The 23,035-nt window shown below is 31.3% G+C and overlaps 1 protein-coding gene across 1 annotated transcript in view; it reads left to right on the top strand.

Annotated features, from left to right (window-relative positions):
• LOC122508760 overlaps positions 1–23,035 on the top strand; it is a 172,238-nt gene that overhangs the window by 67,737 nt on the left and 81,466 nt on the right. Inside the window, exon 6 of the mRNA XM_043622282.1 lies at positions 99–389. Within this exon, the coding sequence (XP_043478217.1) occupies positions 99–389 (291 nt within the window). The remainder of the gene's footprint in view (positions 1–98; positions 390–23,035) is intronic.

Raw genomic sequence — 23,035 nt, 5'->3', positions numbered from 1 at the left:
ATTTCAATATTCAACATTGATTTTTTTATATGGAAAGTTTTATGTAATGTGTGAAAATAAGTTTGGATTTATAATGTACATAATATTTATAATTTCAGAGGAGACTGGAGATACGTTTGAAGCAGTGCTTAACCAATAGAAAAAAAAGAGGAAAGGCTAGCAGTTCTAAAAACAAAACTTCAATAGAAACCTGTGACGAAAATTCTAACGAGACCTCGTTGGCTACTTTACAATTACTAATCGAGGAATATGGGAAAACAAAAATCGATAAAGTGAAATTAAAGAAACTTCTTTCTGAAACTGGAAATGAAAGGCAAAAGGATTTAAAAAAAATAAAAAATTCCTCAGAATTGCTTGACAAGTATCCAATATTGCAGGACACTGAATTTGTAAGTATTTAAAATAAATTCAATTAAGATATACATATTTCAACGAGGCTACACAGTAATTTTAAAAAAGATTTTAATTTTAATGAAAATTTTAATCTCATATTAAAATCTTTTTTACTAAATTCACTTATTCGATTTTTCAAATATTAGTTTCTCATCGAGAAAGTATTGTAATACAAAAATTTTTCGAGTACGATTTTTTGACATATCTTCATGTTTATGACATATTTGCTTCGGCTTCATTAAGTTTATTCTTTATTTTTGTCTTATGTTTAAATCGATTCGGTTTTAATTCTTAAAATTCTATAACTTATTTGTTATTTTAATTTCATTACCAAATTTAATTATGTAGTTAATAACAGGCTTCACAGTCTGTTCCCTATTTCTTTAAAAGTCCCCTTTTTTAAATTTAGGCCCTTAAACGAACCCTATTTTGAAAATTTCCCCTAAATTCCCTCTTTTTTTTTCTTTTATCTTTTAATGATGAGTTTACACCAAATTTATCAAAGTGCCGTTAAAACATTCAATTGTAAACTTTTGTTTTGAAAGTTTCAAATCTTAAAATTTATGATCGATGAAATTTTTCATTAAATTTATAAAATTTGTAAGATTAGTATTTTGGTGAAGTCATGTCTCAATTATGTTTAGAAGTTTATTTATTTTAATTTATTACTTACTACTTATTTAATTATTAATTATTACAAAAGTTTTAATGCAATTAGCTTAAAAAAATTTGTGTGAAAATGATACCCACTCCAAAAAGTGATAAATGTTTATGTTTAGTGATTGTTTATGGCAATTTATGCCAAAAAGGAATAGAAAAAAACGTTTGATGTAACAAGATATCAAATTTTTGAATATTGGTGAGTATTATTTAAAGATATTTGATATTATTATGGAATTTGTCTGAAAGTGAAATAAAATACTTTGAATGAAAATAAATGTTTGAAAAGAATTAATGTTATTATAAAAAAAAGTTTGGATATTGAAAAAATATTGAATACAACGGATTTGATATCTTAATATTTTTAATGAAATGTGAAAAATTTAATGACAATTATTATTATCATTAAATAATAAAATTTAAAAAATGAGATTGAAATTGATTTTCTTTATCTTGTGGGTTTTTTTTGTTTTAGGAAAGAAGCAATAAAACGACTAAATAACAATGGCTGATAATAAGGAGAAAATAAATAAAGTCTGTTACTTCCAATAATGCTAAAATATTTTTAACAATTATAATTTTTGTTTTATTTTTAGCAACTTTGAACAGATCAGTGATCATAATCGAGGAGTTGACGCTTCCAGTTGTTCTAAGTTACTGCCAATTTTGCCAATTATTAAAGTTGCTGCCAATTCTAATAATGCTGGAGATAATGACAAAGACGATAACGATGAAGACGACGATGACGGTGACGATGACAAAAACATGTGATAGCTGGGAGATTTCAAATGATGATGATCAACGCTAACTACTGTTGATAACAACAAAGATGAAGCTGAAGCAGAAGCAGATAAACACAAAATAATATAAAAAATTTTTTCTATTTTTGAATTATTGCAATATTTCGAATTTTTTTCCATGAAAATAATAGGAAACTGAATTTTTTAGATTCCCGCATATGCAAAGAAGAATTGAAATAAGAAGATAAATTCCACTTAACGTCGTTGGAAGAATAAAAAGAAGACTCAAAAAAGGGAATAAAAAAGAAGAGGAAATGACAACAAAACAATAGTTCTCAACTGAGATTGAGAAAAAAGGGGAATATTAGGTTATCTTGAGAAAATATTCTCCTTTCGAAATTCGCAGATTAGAGTTTGTTGATAGAAAAGGATAGTTGTAGTTTAGTTTATTTTTGTAGAAAAAATTGTTTAGGGGTTTTATCCAAAATTTTAGACTTGAAAGTTTTCCGGGAATTTAAATTTCTTCCAAAAAAATGTTTCTAAAATTGACAAATTTGTATTTCTCGTCTCAAAAATGCATTTCTTTGTTAAACAAAAGGTTAGAAATAGTGCGATCTAGTTGATTTTGGTTTAGAACAATAATTGGCAGTTCTAATTAATTTCTTCAACTCGCTTAATTTCAGGAAATTTGAATTTGCTACGAAAAATGTTTTCAAAATTCACAATTTTCCTTTCCTCGTCTCAAAAATGCTTTCCATTGTTAAATAGAAGGTTAAAATTGATGCCCTTTAGTTGATTTTATTAGAGAAAAATATTTGGCATTTCTAATTCATTTTTTCAACCTGCTTAATTTCCGTAAATTTGAATTTGCTATAAAAAATGTTTTCAAAATGCACAATTTTCCTTTTCTAGTCTCAAAAATGGATTCAATTGTTGAATAGAAGGTTAGATTTGGTGCAATTTAGTTAATTTTATTAGAGAAAAATATTTAGCAGTTTAAATTAATTTTTTCAACTCGATCAATTTCCGGAAATTCGAATTTGCTAAGAAAAATGTTTTCACAATTCACAATTTTCCTTTTCTCGTCTCAAAAATGCTTTCCATTGTTAAATAGAAGGTTATAATTGGTGCAATTTAGTTGATTTAATTTGGAGAAAAATATTTGGCAGTTTAAATTAATTTTTTCAACTCGATTATTTTCCGGAAATTTGAATTTGCTACGAAAAATGTTTTCAAAATTCACAATTTTTCTTTTCTCGTCTCAAAAATGCTTTCCATTGTTAAATAGAAGGTTAAAATTGATGCGATCTAGTTAATATTATTAGAGAAAAATATTTGGCAGTTTAAATTAATTTTTTCAACTCGATCAATTTCCGGAAATTCGAATTTGCTACGAAAAATGTTTTCACAATTTACAATTTTCCTTTTCTTGTCTCAAAAAGTGCTTTCCATTGTTAAATAGAAGGTTATAATTGGTGCAATTTAGTTGATTTAATTTGGAGAAAAATATTTGGCAGTTTAAATTAATTTTTTCAACTCGATTATTTTCCGGAAATTTGAATTTGCTACGAAAAATGTTTTCAAAATTCACAATTTTCCTTTTCTCGTCTCAAAAATGCTTTCCATTTTTAAATAGGTTATAATTGGTGCAATTTAGTTGATTTAATTAGAGAAAAATATTTGGCAGTTCTAATTCATTTTTTCAACTCGCTCAATTTCCGGAAATTTGAATTTGCTCCAAAAAATGTTTTCAAAATGCACAATTTTCCTTTTCTCGTCTTAAAAATGAATCTCTTTGTTAAACAAAAGGTTACAATTGGTGCGATCTAGTTAATTTTATTAGAGAAAAATATTTGGCAGTTTAAATTAATTTTTTCAACTCGATCAATTTCCGGAAATTCGAATTTGCTACGAAAAATGTTTTCACAATTTACAATTTTCATTTTCTTGTCTCAAAAAGTGCATTCCATTGTTAAATAGAAGGTTTTAACTGGTGCAATTTAGTTGATTTAATTTGGAGAAAAATATTTGGCAGTTTAAATTAATTTTTTCATCTCGCTTATTTTCCGGAAATTTGAATTTGCTACGAAAAATGTTTTCAAAATTCACAATTAACCTTTTCTCGTCTCAAAAATGCTTTTCATTTTTAAATAGGTTTTAATTGGTGCAATTTAGTTGATTTAATTAGAGAAAAATATTTGGCAGTTCTAATTCATTTTTTCAACTCGCTCAATTTCCGGAAATTTGAATTTGCTCCAAAAAATGTTTTCAAAATGCACAATTTTCCTTTTCTTGTCTTAAAAATGAATCTCTTTGTTAAACAAAAGGTTACAATTGGTGCGATCTAGTTAATTTTATTAGAGAAAAATATTTGGCAGTTTAAATTAATTTTTTCAACTCGATCAATTTCCGGAAATTCGAATTTGCTACGAAAAATGTTTTCACAATTTACAATTTTCATTTTCTTGTCTCAAAAAGTGCATTCCATTGTTAAATAGAAGGTTTTCATTAGTGCAATTTAGTTGATTTAATTTGGAGAAAAATATTTGGCAGTTTAAATTAATTTTTTCATCTCGCTTATTTTCCGGAAATTTGAATTTGCTACGAAAAATCTTTTCAAAATTCACAATTAACTTTTTCTCGTCTCAAAAATGCTTTCCATTTTTAAATAGGTTATAATTGGTGCAATTTAGTTAATTTTATTAGAGAAAAATATTTGGCAGTTTAAATTAATTTTTTCAACTTGATCAATTTCCGGAAATTCGAATTTGCTACGAAAAATGTTTTCACAATTCACAATTTTCCTTTTCTTGTCTCAAAAAGTGCATTCCATTGTTAAATAGAAGCTTATAATTGGTGCAATTTAGTTGATTTTATTAGAGAAAAATATTTGGCAGTTTAAATTAATTTTTTCAACTCGCTTAATTTCCGGAAATTTGAATTTGCTACTAAAAATGTTTTCAAAATTCACAATTTTCCTTTTCTCGTCTCAAAAATGCTTTCCATTGTTAAATAGAAGGTTATAATTGATGCAATTTAGTTGATTTAATTAGAGAGAAATATTTTGCAGTTTAAATTAATTTTTTCAACTCGCTTAATTTCCGGAAATTTGAATTTGCTACGAAAAATGTTTTCAAAATTCACAATTTTCTATCTTTTATTTTAAAATTACATTAATTTGTTCAACAAAGGATTAGAATTAGTGCAATTCAGTTCATTTTTGTCTAGAAAAATATTTAATAATATTATAATAATTTGTTACAATTATATTGACAAATTGTACTTATAATAATAATGATAAGACAAAATGTTAAATAAAAATTCTTGAATAAGGAAACTTGTCTTTTATCTCATCAGATATTCAAACAGCCCTCCATTGGCTTGAATGCAGATTCGCAATCTCATTCGTACTTCCTCTTGCGTTACTTTTCATAATACTTCTGGGCTTATGTTTCTCGAGATCTCCAAAATATGCTCTTTTAATTGCTCAATATTTTGGATTCGCTTGAATCTATAGAGCTTCGTCTTAACATATCCCCAGAAAAAGAAGTCAAGCGGAGTGCAGTCGGGGGACCGTGGTGACCAAGGAATGGAGGGGCTGAATTTGCCTATCCAGCGATTTGCAAACATATCATTTAAAAGTTGTCGAACACAACGAGCAGTGTGGGCTGGAGCTCCATCCTGTTGCCACCAAACTTCCTATTAATTGTCAATTATTAGTATTTTCCTTAATAATTTCATTTTTAATCATTAAATTTTATTTATCTCCTTATTTCATATTTTATTGTTATTCGCTTCTTGATAGTTTAAAATAATATAATAATATTTACAATAAAATAATATTTAAAATTATTGATCATCTCACAATATTTTCATCTCCTAGCGCGTCAACAACTGCAGGACCAATGACATCTGTCAACATCTCTTGATACTTCGCACAATGGGCCACAGGTAAATGAATACTTCAGATATTAATTGATAAAATAAAATGTAAAAAAATTTCAAAAACCGACCACCGCATTAATATTTCATTCTACAGAGAAGAACTCCCTACGTTCTGACTGAAAAAATGGAAATACGCATTTGTAGCTGTGTGAAAGTGAATTCACATGCTACAACTGCACAAATTGCCAGAGATGTTGGCGTTTCGAAGTTCTCTGTTTTAAAAGTCTTAAAAAAACGGCTACTTTCCCTATAAAATAAGAAGCGGACAAATCTTGAAAGATATTGATAAACCGTTGAGAGTCGAGATGTGTCAACGACTTCTTCAAACTTTTCAAGAAGATCCCTCAATAAAACAAAAAATTCTTTGGACCTACGAATGTTCATTTTGGATTGATGGAAAAAGAAACGTTTAACAAATGCGAACTTGGTCGAGAACTAATCCGCGAGAAATGGTGCCGACACATTCTCAATACCAGCAAAAAGTGAATGTGTGGTGCGGGATGATTGACGACAAGCTTATTGGTCCTTTCTTTATAGAAGGAAATCTCAATGCCGCGCAGTATCAAGAGATGTTGACAGATGTGTGGGCTCCAGCCCACACACACAGTTAAATCAATTTAAAAAAGTTATTAAAGGTAGCAAGGAAGGATAGCAAAGAGGGTTCAAAGATATCGTAATGAGTTTCAATATGACGGAGAAACAGAAGAGAAAAAAAATATATACAATATTCAAAAGTATAAACAATTGTTTTAGAGGATTCAAATTTCATGAAAGGAAAAGAAATCAATAATTGTTGAAGTGTAGATAAGTTTTTAAGATGATTATTTCAAGTTTTAAAAGCATAGATGGTTTCATATCTATTCTTTTTCAGTATAAAAGAAACATTCATAGTAAAGTAGAACCCGGCTCTATATAAAAGTAATAATAAAATATCAATTTTGTAATCTAACAATTAAATAAATTACTAAGTACGTACAAGGATTCGAATTTTGAGCTTCTTTGAGAACATCAGAAATTCCCACAATATAGACTGCCACAGTAGGTTGTTGGTCTTTGTGGATTTTCAAGTCGTGGCCCATGAAATTAGCTACTTGAGAAATTTGCTTTTCGGAACATATTGTGGAGCAAGTTGTTGCTAAGTGTTTTCAAAGGGTCGTTCCCCATAGTGTTTCAGGTTTTTCCGCACCGCATAAAACAGAGTATCTCCTCATTAATTCACATGCTTCCAAGGGTTGGCACCTATCTCCATCAGAGCTTGGCACAGCAAAAAAGTATTTATTGTTTCTATTAATCCCAGCTTTCTTTCGACATTTATTTAAGAGTGTCATGCACTCTAATGATTCTTGACAAACAAGTACTGGAACAGGACGGTCTTTTTTCCCTCGAATTAACAAACGTTTGTATTCTCTGGCAGCTTTCTTACCCTTTTCTTCTAAAGCTTGATAAACATCATCAGTTTCATCAATTTCTTCACGATTATGGTAGTCTTCCAAACTGAGAAGTTGAATTTTACCATGACGGCGACGATTGAACATCATTAAATACAATAGAGTGACTTCATTTAATCGCTTCCATTCTTCAATGGAAAACTCCTTTATAAGAGCCTCGTAAGCAGATTTCCGTTCTTTTAACAAATATGATATCAGAATACTAATATCATTAACTGTAGGAAGTACAACTTTCTTCTTTCTCTTCATGTCGATTTGTGTTGTAGCAACATTTTTATTAATGTAGATGCTGAATTCTGTGTTAAATACAACCATAAAATCTTCCACCAAGGCCTTTTTGGTTCTATCCATTAGAACAATGTATTCACACCTTAAAATGTTACTACACTTTGTTAAGGCAGTTCCTATAGCAGAAGCTGTACTAGGAACGCCATATTTTTGTGTTTTTTCATCAAATCGTGCTACGATATTTACAGCTTTTAACACGTCTTCAAAGTAGCTTGGGTGAAAGGCGGTCGCTAAATCTATGAACCTATTATCAACTTTTCTTAATGCCAAAACAAATCTTCCTAGCAATCGTAGTTGCGATCGAACCATGTTATCCTGGTGAGGTTCTTTGTGCTTGAGTGAAATCAGATTTTCGAAAAGAATAATCAACCTGTCATATCTTATTATATTTGTAACTTCGCAGTTCTTCTTTAAAACCGGTAGTTTAGCATTTCTCATTTTGTAACTAGCATCTTTGTGCACCCGCCCAATTTTTTGAGCAGCTTTTTGTAATAAGCTTCTTGTTTTTCCTGACTTCGATTCTATGCAATCGAGATAATGATGACGCAAATTATTTTGGGTATAAAACCCAGAACATTGGGGACAATTTACTATCTGATCTGCTGTTTTCTCAGCAATTGAAAATGCGATTGAAAATTGCAAGGTTTTGCAGAAGTAACAAAAATACTGTTTTGATTTTCCAGACTTACCTACAGAAGTTAGAACTTTTAATCCAGTTGGCGGTATTGCGGATTTTCCAGGAAGAGCATAAAGGGACGAAAAACTAGATGAATTTAAAGTGGAATTTTGAATCTGACTTTTTTCAGTTGAGTTTAAAGTATCTTCATTAACATCGCCCTCGTCAACTTCATCGGTTTCGGATTCGTCACTATCATCAACTTCTTCATTCTGAGGCAAATAATCTGCATCGCAAAGATCACTTTCTTCTTCATCATCTTCAGGAAGTTCAATCATCTCTTCTTCTTCATCTAATTCACAGGTATTAGAATTAATTTCATTATTGTTTGTAGACAGGTTTAAAAGTTTTTCTCCCGGAGGAATAACTACAACGTCAATAATTTTAGGCTTACTAGATTTCGCCAAATTTGAATTATTTGGTATTGTACTACTATTTGAATAGGCATCTAAACTCATATTATCTTCTGCAGAAACTAATTTACACTCCCTAAAATTATCAACTTCTTTAAACTCATGATCTTGATCCAGAAATATTATCTCACAATTATCAATATTTATCAAATCGTTAGCATCGTTAACTTCCAAAGGTGTATTTTTACATTCTAGATTTTTATCTTCGTTACGATGCTTAAACTGAGAAGTAGAGTCAGAAGCAAATTCAAGAAGTTTATCGTTAAGCTGAAGGCCATCATTCCTGTTTAAAACAGATTTTCCTTCTTCTTTGGGAAAATCGTTTAAAGATTCAAAAATTTTCACAATGTCCTCTTCAGCTGAAGTAGGTGAAAAATTTTCATTGCAAAATCCAGATTGCTGTACTAGGTGAGTAAGATCTTCGAGTCTTCCATTTTTCGATTGAACGTTGTCATAAGTATTAATCGAACTAACAACATCTTCTTTTTCAGGGACTACGTCAACAAATTTACATTCTTCAGAAGAATTCTGCTGGGCTGAATTAGTTAAAAGAAATCCATGGCAATGTCCAGATTGCTGTCGCATGGTAAGTAGTACTTTCGTGATTTTCATTTGTCTCGAGAATAGTATCTTGATTAATAATCGAACTAACGACATTTTCTTTTACAGGGACTCTGTCAACGGATTTACATTCATCAGAAGAATTCTGCTTGGATAAAGTAGGTGAAAAAATTCCATTGCAATGTCCAGATTGCTGAACTATGTTCGTATGATCTTCGGCTCTTCCATTTTTCGATTAAATGTTGTCATTATTATTAATCGAACTAACAACTTTTTCTTCATCAGGAACTACGTCAACGGATTTACATTCTTCGGAAGAATTCTGCTGGGCTAAATTAGTTAAAAGAAATCCATTGCAATGTTCAAATTGCTGTACTAGGTGAGTAAGATCTTCGGCTGTTTCATTTTTCGATTCAACGTTGTTATTAGTATTAATCGAACTAACAACTTTTTCTTCTTCAGGGACTACGTTAACGGATTTACATTCTTCGGAAGAATTCTGCTGGGCTGAATTCGTTAAAAGAAATCCATTGCAATGTTCAAATTGCTGTACTAGGTGAGTAAGATCTTCGGCTGTTCCATTTTTCGATTCAACGTTGTTATTAGTATTAATCGAACTAACAACTTTTTCTTTTTCAGGGACTACGTCAACGGATTTACATTCTTCGGAAGAATTCTGCTGGGCTGAATTCGTTAAAAGAAATCCATTGCAATGTTCAGATTGCTGTACTAGGTGAGTAAGATCTTCGACTCTTCCATTTTTCGATTCAACGTTGTCGTTACTATTAATTGAATTAACAACTTTTTCTTTTTCAGGGACTTTGTCAACGGATTTACAGTTTTCTTCTTCAGAGACTCCATCAACGGATTTACATTCTTCAGAAGAATTCTGCTGGGCTGAATTTGTTAAAAAAAATCCATTGCAATATCCAGATTGATGAACTAGGTTCGTATGACCTTCGACTCTTCCATTTTTCGATTCAACGTTGTCGTTACTATTAATTGAATTAACAACTTTTTCTTTTTTAGGGACTCTGTCAACGGATTTACAGTTTTTTTCTTCAGAGACGCCATCAACGGATTTACGTTCTTCAGAAGAATTCTGCTGGGCTGAATTTGTTAAAAAAAATCCATTGCAATATCCAGATTGCTGAAATAGGTTCTCTTCCATTTTTCGATTCAACGTTGTCGTTACTATTAATTGAATTAACAACTTTTTCTTTTTCAGTGACTCTGTCAACGGATTCACAGTTTTCTTCTTTAGAGACTCCATCAACGGATTTACGTTCTTCAGAAGAATTCTGCTGGGCTGAATTTGTTAAAAAAATCCATTGGAATATCCAGATTGCTGAAATAGGTTCGTATGACCTTTGACTCTTCCATTTTTCGATTGAATGTTGTCATTATTATTAATCGAATTAATTACTTTTTGTTTTTTAGGGACTTCGTCAACGGATTTACATTCTTTAGAAGAATTTTGCTGTGGTGATGTAGTTAAAAGATAGTCTTGATTAATAATTGAAATAGCAACTCTTTTTTTCAGGAACACTCGGTCAACGGACTTACATTCTTCAGATGAATTCTGCTGGGCAAAATTAGTTAAGATAACTCTTTTGCAAAGTGCAGATGGATGTGTCTGATGGGAATGAACTTCGAAACTGTCATTTTTAGGTGGAACTTTGTTTTTGTTATTAATTGGAACATAAGGTTCTTCTTTATTAGGAACTATGTCTTCCGTTGTACAATTTTCCAAAGAATCCTGCTCGAAGGAATAACTTGATAAATCTTTCTTGCATGGTTCAAGATGTTGCGTAAAGTGAGTTTGAACTTTATGATTGACTTCATTTTGTGCAACACTTTTATTAAAGTTTGTATTATTATTTACTTCTATTTCAGTAACTAGATTGTCTAATTTACAATATTTCGCAGAGTTCTTCTCGGCGGAATTAGTTAATAAATATTCATTGCGATTATGAGAACTTTTTATCAGATGAGTTCGAACTTTATGATTATCTATATTTTGTCTGCAATTTTTATTAATAATTAAATTATTATTTTCCTCTTTTTCAGCAACTTGATTGTCTAATTTACATTCATCCGCAGAGTTCTTCTCGGCGGAATTAGTTAATAAATGTCCAGTATTAATACATTGCTTCTGTTTCAAGTAAGTTTGTACTTTCTGATTTCTATCTCTTAATTGAGCTTTGGTTTCATTAATTATTGTAATATTCTTTATTTCCGTTTCGGCATTTATATTGCTTGATTTAAATTTTTTCAGAGTCTGGCTCGTCGAAATTATTTGATAAACCTCTATTACAAATTTCAAGCTCTTGTGACAAATAATTACGAATTCTTTGAGATTCACGTTTAACTTGAATTCCATTTCTTGATATCGTTAGTTTAGGTAAGAAGTTTGTTCCATTTTTGTGAAAAGTAGAATTGTTTAAATTCAGTAATGTACGTGGTTGACTCCAAATTTCTTTCATATCTGAAAAAATTTCAATTCACATATTTGATTTGTAATTATAATTAATTTTCACTATATTATATTTCAGCATAAGACACATAATTTTATCAAGAAAGAGAATAAAAATCTTTTTGATTTCCTTTCTTAATTTTATTTTTTTGAAAGTTAATTATCATTTTTTAACGTTGTTCGACTTATATTGATCTTTAATTAATGTAGAATTCAATTTGTTTCCAGGAAAAATAGTGAGAATATTAGTTTTTAAAATCTTTTACGTTTAAGGTAGTACGCTCGCGATCGCACTTTTTTATAGAATTCCCTGAAATTTAAAATTTGAATAGTTAATAACAAGATCTACAAACTTGCACAATTTTAAAACAATTGGCCGTTTCTAAAACAAGATATTTAAGTTAAAAGTTTGTTATTTAACATGGTTAATAGTCTGGGAGCTAGCGACCAAAACAACTATCTCATTTCATACCGGCTGAAAATTTGAGTATAGATTACTGAAGACATGTAAATAACAGAATCCCACGTCTGGCAGGCCGGTGCTGGGGCAGGGGGGCGAATAGGTGAAAAATAATGTAAAATTTTCTCATTTCATACCGATTAAAACCTTCATAACTCGAAAGTTTACACCTACACGAGTGTAAAAATGTGCGTCTGGCAGTTCTGGGGTGGGGAAAAGTACGTCTGGCAAAGGATTAAATACGTAAAAAAATTGAAAGATTTTTTCTCATTTCATACCGATTAAAACCTTTAGAAATCGAAAGTTTACATTCAAACAAGTGTAAAAATATACGTCTGTCAGTTCTGGTGTGGGGCGAAGTACGTCTGGCAGCCCTTCGAAAATGCGGCAAATGGGTCAATAGGTGAAGAATAATGTAAATATTTCTCATTTCATACCCATTAAAACCATCATAACTTGAAAGTTTACATCTATACGAGTGTAAAAATGTACGTCTGGCAGTTCCGGGGTGGAGCAAAGTTCGTCTGGCAAAGGGTTAAACACGTAAAAATCGAAATTTTTTTCTCATTTCATACCGATTAAAACCTTTAGAAATCGAAAGTTTATATTCAAACAAGTGTAAAAATGCACGTCTGGCTGTCGTGGGGTGGGGCAAAGTACGTCTGGCAAAGGGTTAATCACTTAAAAAATCATAAAATTTAATCTCATTTCATACCGATTAAAACTGCCAGACGTACTTTGCCCCACCCCAGAACTGCCACACGTACATTTTTACACTCGCGTAGATGTCAACTTTAGTTTTATAAAGGTTTTAATCGGTATGAAATAAGAAAAATGTAAGTTATTTTTCACCTATTGACCCATTTACCGCATCTTCGAAGGACTGCCAGACTTACTTTGCCCCACCTCACGACAGCCAGACGTGCATTTTTACACTTGTTTGAATATAAACTTTCGATTTCTAAAGGTTTTAATTGGTATGAAATGAGAAAAAAAATTTCGATTTTTACGTGTTTAACCCTTTGCCAGACGAACTTTGCTTCACCCCGGAACTGCTAGACGTACATTTTTACACTCGTATAGATGTAAACTTTCGAGTTATGATGGTTTTAATCGGTATGAAATGAGAAATATTTACATTATTTTTCACCTATTGACCCATTTGCCGCATCTTTGAAGAGCTGCCAGATGTACTTTGCCCCACCCCAGAACTGCCAGACTCACATTTTTACACTTGTTTGAATGTACACTTTTGATTTCTAAAGGTTTTAATCGGTATGAAATCAGAAAAAATTTTCGACTTTTTTACGTGTTTAACCCTTTGCCAGACGTACACAGGTCTCCTCAGAGGTAGGCAGGTTATTCTAAAATGTAACGCTGCAAACTTGGTAGGGAGTTGTTCAAAATGACTTCCAGATTTCAAATTTTCAAACCGATAAATCGTACTTGATCCTCTTTTCGAATTATCTCTTATACAGATAGTCGGAAACTTTAAAAATTTATTATTTTAATGTGGAAGCTTTGATTCAGAAGACTGCTGATTTTTCGTTACTAAAAATTTTTTAGACAAAGATTTTATAGATGATTATGGTTCCGAATTGTCTCTTCTTCACGAAACTTTTTGATTTTTTTAATTTGGACACGTCTGTCACATGCTAAAGTGCTACATATATTATATATATAATTTCAGAAGCCTGCAAAAAAATAAAAATTTCCGTTGTCTGAGATCAAGAAGTCATTTACCGTAGCTTTTGGTGCGCTAAATCCGAATTAACATTTAACAAAAACCTCCCATCACGTCAGGATTTTGAGAAAATTGGGGGTAAAGTACCCAAAAATCATTTCTTAGTAGTTTTTAAAAATTTCTACTGGGTAAATCCGACGTGCTAGAGACTTGTCATATGAGTTAAATTAAAATTTGAACCCTCTACTTTACGAAAATATAGCGATATTGCCAACAACAAACTAAATTAACTGTCAAAATTGATTTTTCAACAGTTGTCCTGCATACAAATTGACCTAAATACAACTATTTTAAAAAATGATTGGATTCGCTAAGAATTTGTTACTCGGGGGTTTTCGGGATCGCTGATTACGAATATGACGTCAGATTTTAAAAACTCAAAATGTTGGATCCAATATGGCGATCGACTTTTAAAAATCGATTCAATTTGCCTGAAACACGTTACTCGCGGGGTATCGCTGATTATGAATTTGTCGACAGATTATTTTATTTTGACATCATATTCGCAATCAGCGACCCCGAAACCCCTGAGTAACAAATTTTACACCAATCCAATCATTTTTTAAAACAGTTGTATTAACAAAAACTAAAAAGTGATTTTTGGGACTTATAGGAGAGAGTGGGGCAAGACGGGGTACCGGCCCTATTTAACAAACGAATTAACCAATCGCGATTATATTTTACATAATACTGCACCGAAACGATAGTCTCTTGTTTACAAAACCTAAAAGCAATGAGAACAAATCTTTTATCTGTTTTACTAAAAAAACTGTTTTCGACGATTTTCTTGTGAATTTTTCACTTTTTTCAGGAGGTGTTTATTATATAATAATAACAGTTAATGAACTATATAAAAATTTTTACAACTGGCAAGGGTTACAGAAGAAGGGAAGCATATGTTTTTTTCTTTGTTGAATCGTAAATTGTAGTCATTAATCATTTTATTCAATTTCGTAGGTGCGGGCAAGATAGGGTAGGGAAGAGTGGGGCAAGGCGGGGTATACAAATGAAGCAAAAAAAAAGAGAAATAAGGGAAGTTAAGAAAACTACTTAAATCAAGACTAAATAAAATAAGAGTGACCAAAAAGAAAAAAGCTTGTCAGGTAAAATCAATAATTAGCGATGGTAAAGTGGAAAATACACCATGTTTCTATAAATAGTAATGGTTATTATTTAGACTCAAATGAAAGCTGGGCTGCTTGTTCTGTCTGCGGCCAATGGGCTGTGTGCCGTCGTGCTGGTGCTAATGACGAAGATGAAGATGCAACCTTTACTTGTAAAATTTGTCGACATAAATAGATTGCTTTTTTAGTACCGCGCCGGTGGGGCAAGGTGGGGTGATTTGCAATTTTTTCCATATTATTAATTTTATGATTTTTTAAGAAACAGATGGCCTTTGTGCGCCTTTATTACTAAAGACTGATTCCCAAAGATGGTTTATTAAATAAAATAGCAAAATATGTATTCGATAATTTTCGTTTTTTTGCGCTTTAAACCTTAAGTACCCCGTCTTGACCCACTCTCCCCTACCCCCACTTTTCTCAAAATCATGAACATACTTATCTATAAAATCTTTGTCTAAAAAATTTTTAATAACGAAAAATCAGCAGTCTTCTGAATCAAAGCTTCCACATTAAGATAATACATTTTTAAGTTTCCGACTATCTGTAAAAGAGATAATTCGAAAAAAGGATCAGGTACGATTTATCGGTTTGAAAATTTGGAATCTGGAAGTCATTTGGAACAACTCCCCACAAAGTTTGAAGCGTTACATTTTAGAATAACCTGCCCACCTCTGAGAAGACCTGTGCGTACTTTGCCCCACCCCAGAACTGCCAGACGCACATTTTTACACTCGTGTAGGTGTAAACTTTTGAGTTATGAAGGTTTTAATCGGTATGAAATGAGAAAATTTTACATCCCTAATGTGGCTGCGGACCACTGATCGCTATATACCTCTGGATTGGAAATGCTGTGAGGAAAACTTTTATCACGGCGGCCATCTTTCATTGTAGTAAAAGTACAAAATTATGGCGCGAAAGCCTTGTTTCATATTACAAAGTAAATTTCTTTTTAATTGTAAGCAGACGTATGAACAAACAACTCATGAATAGAATATAAAATGTTAAAATTGATAATTATTATTATCATTATTATTATTATTACTTCAAATACAAGGCTTTCCCGCCATAATTTTGTACTTTTACTATAATGAAAGATGGCCGCCGTGGTAAAAGTTTTCCTCACAGCATTTCCAATCCAGAGGTATATAGAGATCAGTGCAATTTATCGAATTACGTCACCAACATAAGTAAAGGAGCATTTAGGGTACAGTCCCATGGCCGCGTTTTGCGTTGCGTTTTGTAACTAGGCCATGAGTGTTAGAAAGATGGAGATATATGTTTGCTATATTTGCACTCATTGCCTAGTTACAAAACGCAACGCAAAACGCTGTCATGGGACTCCAGCCTTAGACCTCTGCAGGCTGTCTGGCTGGGCAGCCAAAAGCAATAAGAGTAAGGCAGAAGGTGCAATAAATTTGAAATTTCCTTACTCTCTTACTCTTACACGTTACCCTTGAAACCTGCAGGCAGACAGACAGGCTGCAGAGGTCTGAACGCTCCATTATGCCTACCAAAATACAAATAATAAACGCGACAGTTCGTGTCGAATTGCGTGGGCCATGTTTAAATAATCGGGGTTTCAGTGTATCTCCTAAAAATTGGTAGGCGTGGCCTAATCGTTCGTTGCAAGAACCTCACCAGGAAAAACCATTTGTGTCCTGCATTTGTAATGTGAAAATTCTCCTCCTATATTCGTATACACGGAAAGAAAAAAGTAAACTACCTCTACCTGCCAGTAGAGCAGTTGCGTTAAACGCGAATCAGCTGTTCGACTTGAAGTAAAGCGCGCTGCTTACTCTAGAGGGGAGAATGGTTCTCCTTTTTTGGAAAAATGGATGCACTTTTGGAAAGTAAACAGCTCTATTTGTGTGGAGAAGAAAACGGATACTCTTCAAAAAGTAAAAACGTTCGACGTTTGCGGCGCCACTGCTGCATTTCATACAGAGAAAACAGCGCTCTCATGACAAATCAAACAGAGAACTTTCAGTGAGAAAGTTGTTTATTATGATCCAAAAAAGTTTTCTGGAAAATCATAGGGCTAATAATTAATTAGTGTTGAAATGGTGAATGTTTAAAGTTGCTAACAGCCGAACATGTATCACGCACCCCTGGCCATAACCTATGACACAACACTCCCAAGCACATATGGCGAGTGACGCGTGCTATACGTTTGGTCACTAGCAACTTTAAACATTCACCATTTTGACACTAATTAATTATTAGCCTTATTATTTTCCAGAAAACTTTTTTGGATCATAATGAACAACTTTCTGACTGAAATTTCTCTGTTACTCAAAATTCGTCCGTTAAATGAGAGCCGTAAAGATTGTAATTCGTGATTTTTACATTAATAAAGAAAAAAATTAATAACAATTTTGTTTATAAAGAAAACCACTTTTTTCTTTTTTTATCATTCGTAGAATACCTTAAGACGTATTTTCTTTTTTGTTTCATTGAAAAATGTTTTAAATTGGCTGAAATATTGCGGGTTGAACTGAAAAATGTCATTAAATTTATAGTTTAAAAAAACAGTTTTTCCCAAATAATTCGAAAACGGTAATAAATAGAAAAAAATTTCATAAGAAAAAAAGATGCGGAATGAAATTTTCTATAAGGATGTGTATTTAAAATATTTAAATTCAGAAAGTTGAATTTTGATTGTTCAGGAGACTTAGATTTCGGCCGAGAAGAATTTACGTGCCCTTCTACGATCCGGCGGCTCAATTGTATTTAGTAGGAGTTAGTTCTAAACTGATTAATATTATGCGTGATTTTTATTCTAAAGCTTTGACAAAAATTAGAACTACCCGCGTGGAAATAGTCAACTCTGGAATCACCCTTGCGGAATATGTACTATAACACAGATAAACCTTGGGAAAAGTTGTAACCAACCCAATACGAAATCCTAGAAAAACCGTGGCTTATGAACGAATACAAGACAATTGCTAGAGCTGGCAGAACCATAGGACTTTAAAAAAAACAGTTTGCCAATATGTAATTTATTAATTTACGACTGCAAAAAAAGACTGGCAAAAGAGTGGACACAGGAAATACCCACTAATTTTAAATAAACAAAGCTTTAAAATATTGGGAAAATCTTACCTCAAGGTGTGCCTGGCACAAAAGTGGCAATTGAGTTGCACAAACAATTATTTTCTTTTTCTTCATTTAAACTTAACAAACCTGAAAAACCCTGGCTCAAAGCTTACACACACCTCAAACTGTAACAACCATGGCAAAATAATATTTTTCGTTAAACTTAAATTTCCTAGACTGTAAAAAGCCACTATCAACTTTTCACCAACCCAAAACTGTCATTACCACGGCAAAAGCATTTTTTTATTTAAATGATCTTTTAAAAACTGGGAAAAGCCAGTACCAACTTTTCACCAATCCAAAACTGTCATTACCGCGGCAAAAGCATTTTTTTATTTAAATGACATTTTAAAAACTGGGTAAAGCCAGGATCAACTTTTCACCAACCCAAAACTGTCATTACCGCGGCAAAAGTATGTTTTTTATTAAAATGACTATTTAAAAACTGGGAAAAGCCAGTACCAACTTTTCACCAATCCAAAACTGGAATTACAGCGGTAAAAGCATTTTTTTTTATTTAAATGACCTTTAAAAAACTGGGAAAAGCCAGTACCAACTTTTCACCAACCCAAAACTGTCATTACCACGGCAAAAGCATTTTTTTTATTTAAATGACCTTTTAAAAACTGGGAAAAGCCATTACCAACTTTTCACCAATCCAAAACTGGAATTACAGCGGTAAAAGCATTTTTTTTTATTTAAATGACCTTTAAAAAACTGGGAAAAGCCAGTACCAACTTTTCACCAACCCAAAACTGTCATTACCACGGCAAAAGCATTTTTTTTATTTAAATGACCTTTTAAAAACTGGGAAAAGCCATTACCAACTTTTCACCAATCCAAAACTGGAATTACAGCGGTAAAAGCATTTTTTTTTATTTAAATGACCTTTAAAAAACTTGGAAAAGCCAGTACCAACTTTTCACCAACCCAAAACTGTCATTACCACGGCAAAAGCATTTTTTTTTATTTAAGTGACCCTTTAAAAACTGGGAAAAGCCATTACCAACTTTTCACCAATCCAAAACTGGAATTACAGCGGTAAAAGCATTTTTTTTTATTCAAATGACCTTTAAAAAACTGGGAAAAGCCAGTACCAACTTTTCACCAATCCAAAACTGTCATTACCGCGGAAAAAGTATGTTTTTTATTAAAATGACTATTTAAAAACTGGGAAAAGCCAGTACCAACTTTTCACCAATCCAAAACTGGAATTACAGCGGTAAAAGCATTTTTTTTTATTTAAATGACCTTTAAAAAACTGGGAAAAGCCAGTACCAACTTTTCACCAACCCAAAACTGTCATTACCACGGCAAAAGCATTTTTTTTATTTAAATGACCTTTTAAAAACTGGGAAAAGCTATTACCAACTTTTCACCAACCCAAAACTGTCATTACCACGGCAAAAGCATTTTTTTTATTTAAATGACCTTTTAAAAACTGGGAAAAGCCATTACCAACTTTTCACCAATTCAAAACTGTCATTACCACAGCAAAAGCATTTTTTTATTATGAATGACATTTTAAACGCTGGGAAAAGCCAGTACCAACTTTTCACCAATCGAAAACTGTCATTACCGCGGCAAAAGCATTTTTTTATTTAAATGACATTTTAAAAACTGGGTAAAGCCAGGATCAACTTTTCACCAACCCAAAACTGTCATTACCACGGCAAAAGCATTTTTTTATTTAAATGACCTTTTAAAAACTGGGAAAAGCCATTACCAACTTTTCACCAATCCAAAACTGGAATTACAGCGGTAAAAGCATTTTTTTTTATTTAAATGACCTTTAAAAAACTGGGAAAAGCCAGTACCAACTTTTCACCAACCCAAAACTGTCATTACCACGGCAAAAGCATTTTTTTTATTTAAATGACCTTTTAAAAACTGGGGAAAGCCATTACCAACTTTTCACCAATCCAAAACTGGAATTACAGCGGTAAAAGCATTTTTTTTTATTTAAATGACCTTTAAAAAACTTGGAAAAGCCAGTACCAACTTTTCACCAACCCAAAACTGTCATTACCACGGCAAAAGCATTTTTTTTTATTTAAATGACCCTTTAAAAACTGGGAAAAGCCATTACCAACTTTTCTCTAAACCAAAACTGTCATTACCACAGCAAAAGCATTTTTTTATTATGAATGACATTTTAAACACTGGGAAAAGCCAGTACCAACTTTTCACCAATCCAAAACTGGAATTACAGCGGCAAAAGCATTTTTTTATTTAAATGACTTTTTAAACACTGGGAAAAGCCATTACCAACTTTTCACCAACCCAAAACTGTCATTACCACGGCAAAAGCATTTTTTTATTTAAATGACCTTTTAAAAACTGAGAAAAGACAATATGAACTTTTCACCCACCCGAAACTGGCATTATCAAGGCAAAAGCATTTTTTTATTCTAACTGACCTTTTAAAAACTGGAAAAAGCCAGTACCAACATTTTACCAATCCGAAACTGTCATTACCGCGGCAAAAGTATTTTTTTTATTTAAATGACTTTTTAAAAACTGGGAAAAGACAATATCAAATTTTCGTCTGTTCAAAACTGGAATTACAGCGGCAAAAGAATTTTTTTTATTTAAATGTCTTTTTAAAAACTGGGAAATGACAATATCAATTTTTCACCTATTTAAAACTGGAATTACAGCGGCAAAAGCATTTTTTTAATTTAAATGACCTTTTAAAAAGTGGGAACTATTTATAATAAAAAAAGTTTTTGTGTTATAAAATTGTATTAATATTTTGTAAATTTTGTGATTGTCAACAGTGAATGATTTACTTAAATAATAAATTAAATAATAATTTATTCAAAATTTAAATTTGTAATTTCAATTTTTATTAATCAGCGATTTATTTATCACTGGTATTAAAATATTATCAGAATTAAACGTAATTATTAGAATTAATAGAAAATATATTAATTAATAATAATAATAATAATATTTCAAATCTTAAATTGTGTCTTCATCTTCATCATCTTGTTCTTCTCCTTCTTCCTCCTCTTCTTCAGAAGAGGAAGACTTTTCTTCATTTTCACTCTCTTCTTTATTCTCCTCTTCTTTTTTCTGACTTTCTTTCTCATCTTTTTTCTCTGCTTTTATTTCAGGTTTATTTTTAGGGTGTCGAAGCGTGCAACACTGATTATTCAAGACCTCTATGTACTTTTCATAAGTATATTTTTTATTCTTCCCCTTAATATAATCTATAGTGAAAAATATTTTATGTATAAATATATAGAACAATTAAATTCATAAATATTTTACAATTTTAGATGCAATCTTTCAATTTTAAACGGATATTTACTATAGACTGCGTTTCTTATGAATACAGGAATGGCTTTTCCGGGTCTTCCTTTTCTGCTGTGTCCGAGCGCTGTCATAGTTTTCAGTTCCTCTGGTCCAACTAATTCGAGCATGAGCCTCCTTATCATTTCTTCTGGACGTGATTTAAATCTTGTTATTTCAGCTTCTCTTCTCGGATTTAGATACAATTCATCATTTCTTATTTCCGCTATTTTCATATTATCTTGTCCAGAGAAATTCGATCCCTTAAATAAGAACAAATTTGTTTTTTAATTTGTATATATACACAACATAACATATATTAATATATATTCTTATTCAAGAACCTGAAAGTAATTGGAAGTATTTTTTCCTTCTAGTTTTCCACGAAGAGCGCCAGCTATAGTTTCAATAAACACAACGGTTTCCTCAGACACTAAAAAAATATTGTTTATTAGTTTTAAAATTTTGAAATTGTAAAATATAGTCTTATCAAAGAAAATATATTTTTATTAATTTACCAGTTTAAAATTTCAATTATATTTTTTTAATTCATTATATAAAATTGTAAATAAAATAAAACTTAGCAAACCGCTTGGAAAAAAAAATCGTGGTTCCTTGAGACGTTCTTTTTTGGTCGTTAACATTTTCCAAATTTGTTGATGCAGAATTGTTAGAAGTTGATGCAGTAATTGATTGGTTAGTCGTTTTAGATGTGTCTTTGATTTCAGTGTCAGTTGTAGTCAACTTTTCAAGAGCAAAATCTGGAGCTTCTTCTACTTTTTTCTGATTATCGGTTATTTTCGATGATTCAGCAGGCACTTTATAAAAAAACGAAATTTTTTTGGTTATATAATATTTTAAAATAATGTTTTTATTATTTAAATAATTAATTATTAATAATTATTATTACTATATAAAAATTAATCAATGAAAAAATAATAAAATATTTTTAAAGGCAAAGTTTATGCATATGTCGATTCCAGAAAATTTTGCGGAAATAGTTTTAAATGGAAATACTTTTTAAATTATATAAAAAAAATCTGTATAGTTTAACAGTATTTTTAAAGTTAATTGAAATAAATTACAATTTTGATTTTTCAAGTTATTAGCAACATTTCGCAGTCTATCATTCCTTGGCAAACTTTTCACTTGAGCCGATTTTTTAGGTAACTTTGCAGGGGGAGGAATTTCTGGATCCGCAATTTTTACAGTTTTTCTCTCCGCGACCGGTTTAGTGTTTCCTAAAAAGATTCGAAAAAAATTTAAAAAAAACTTCTTTAAATTCACATTATAATAGTTATTTTTGAAGAACAGAAAAACTAGACTTTTAAAAATAACGTTTTCAGAATTTAGTATGAATTAAATTACACTTAATAATAAATTGTAATTACTTTTATTTCTCGACGAAACAGTAGTTGTTGACTGCTTATCACGTTTAGATGCTCCTTTAGTCTCTGTAGTGTCAGCTTCAGTCAATTTTTCATCGTCGAAGTCTCGATCTGATGCAGAATTTTCCTCATCTGTCATATCGTCGGTTATTTTCGATGATGTTTCTGGGTCAGTAACTTGTGACGATTTTCCAGCAGTAACCGGTTTAGTTTTACCTAATGAAATTAAAAACATATTAGAAAATTTCTTTTTAAAAAACATTTATGCATAAATAATTTCAATTTATTTCAATAGAAGTTCAAGTCAATTTTTCATAGAGCAAAAT

The sequence above is a fragment of the Leptopilina heterotoma genome, unplaced genomic scaffold, assembly GCF_015476425.1.
Source record: "Leptopilina heterotoma isolate Lh14 unplaced genomic scaffold, ASM1547642v1 Lhet_569, whole genome shotgun sequence".
Lineage (NCBI taxonomy): Eukaryota > Metazoa > Arthropoda > Insecta > Hymenoptera > Figitidae > Leptopilina > Leptopilina heterotoma.
This window is presented reverse-complemented; position numbering and strand designations above follow the sequence as displayed.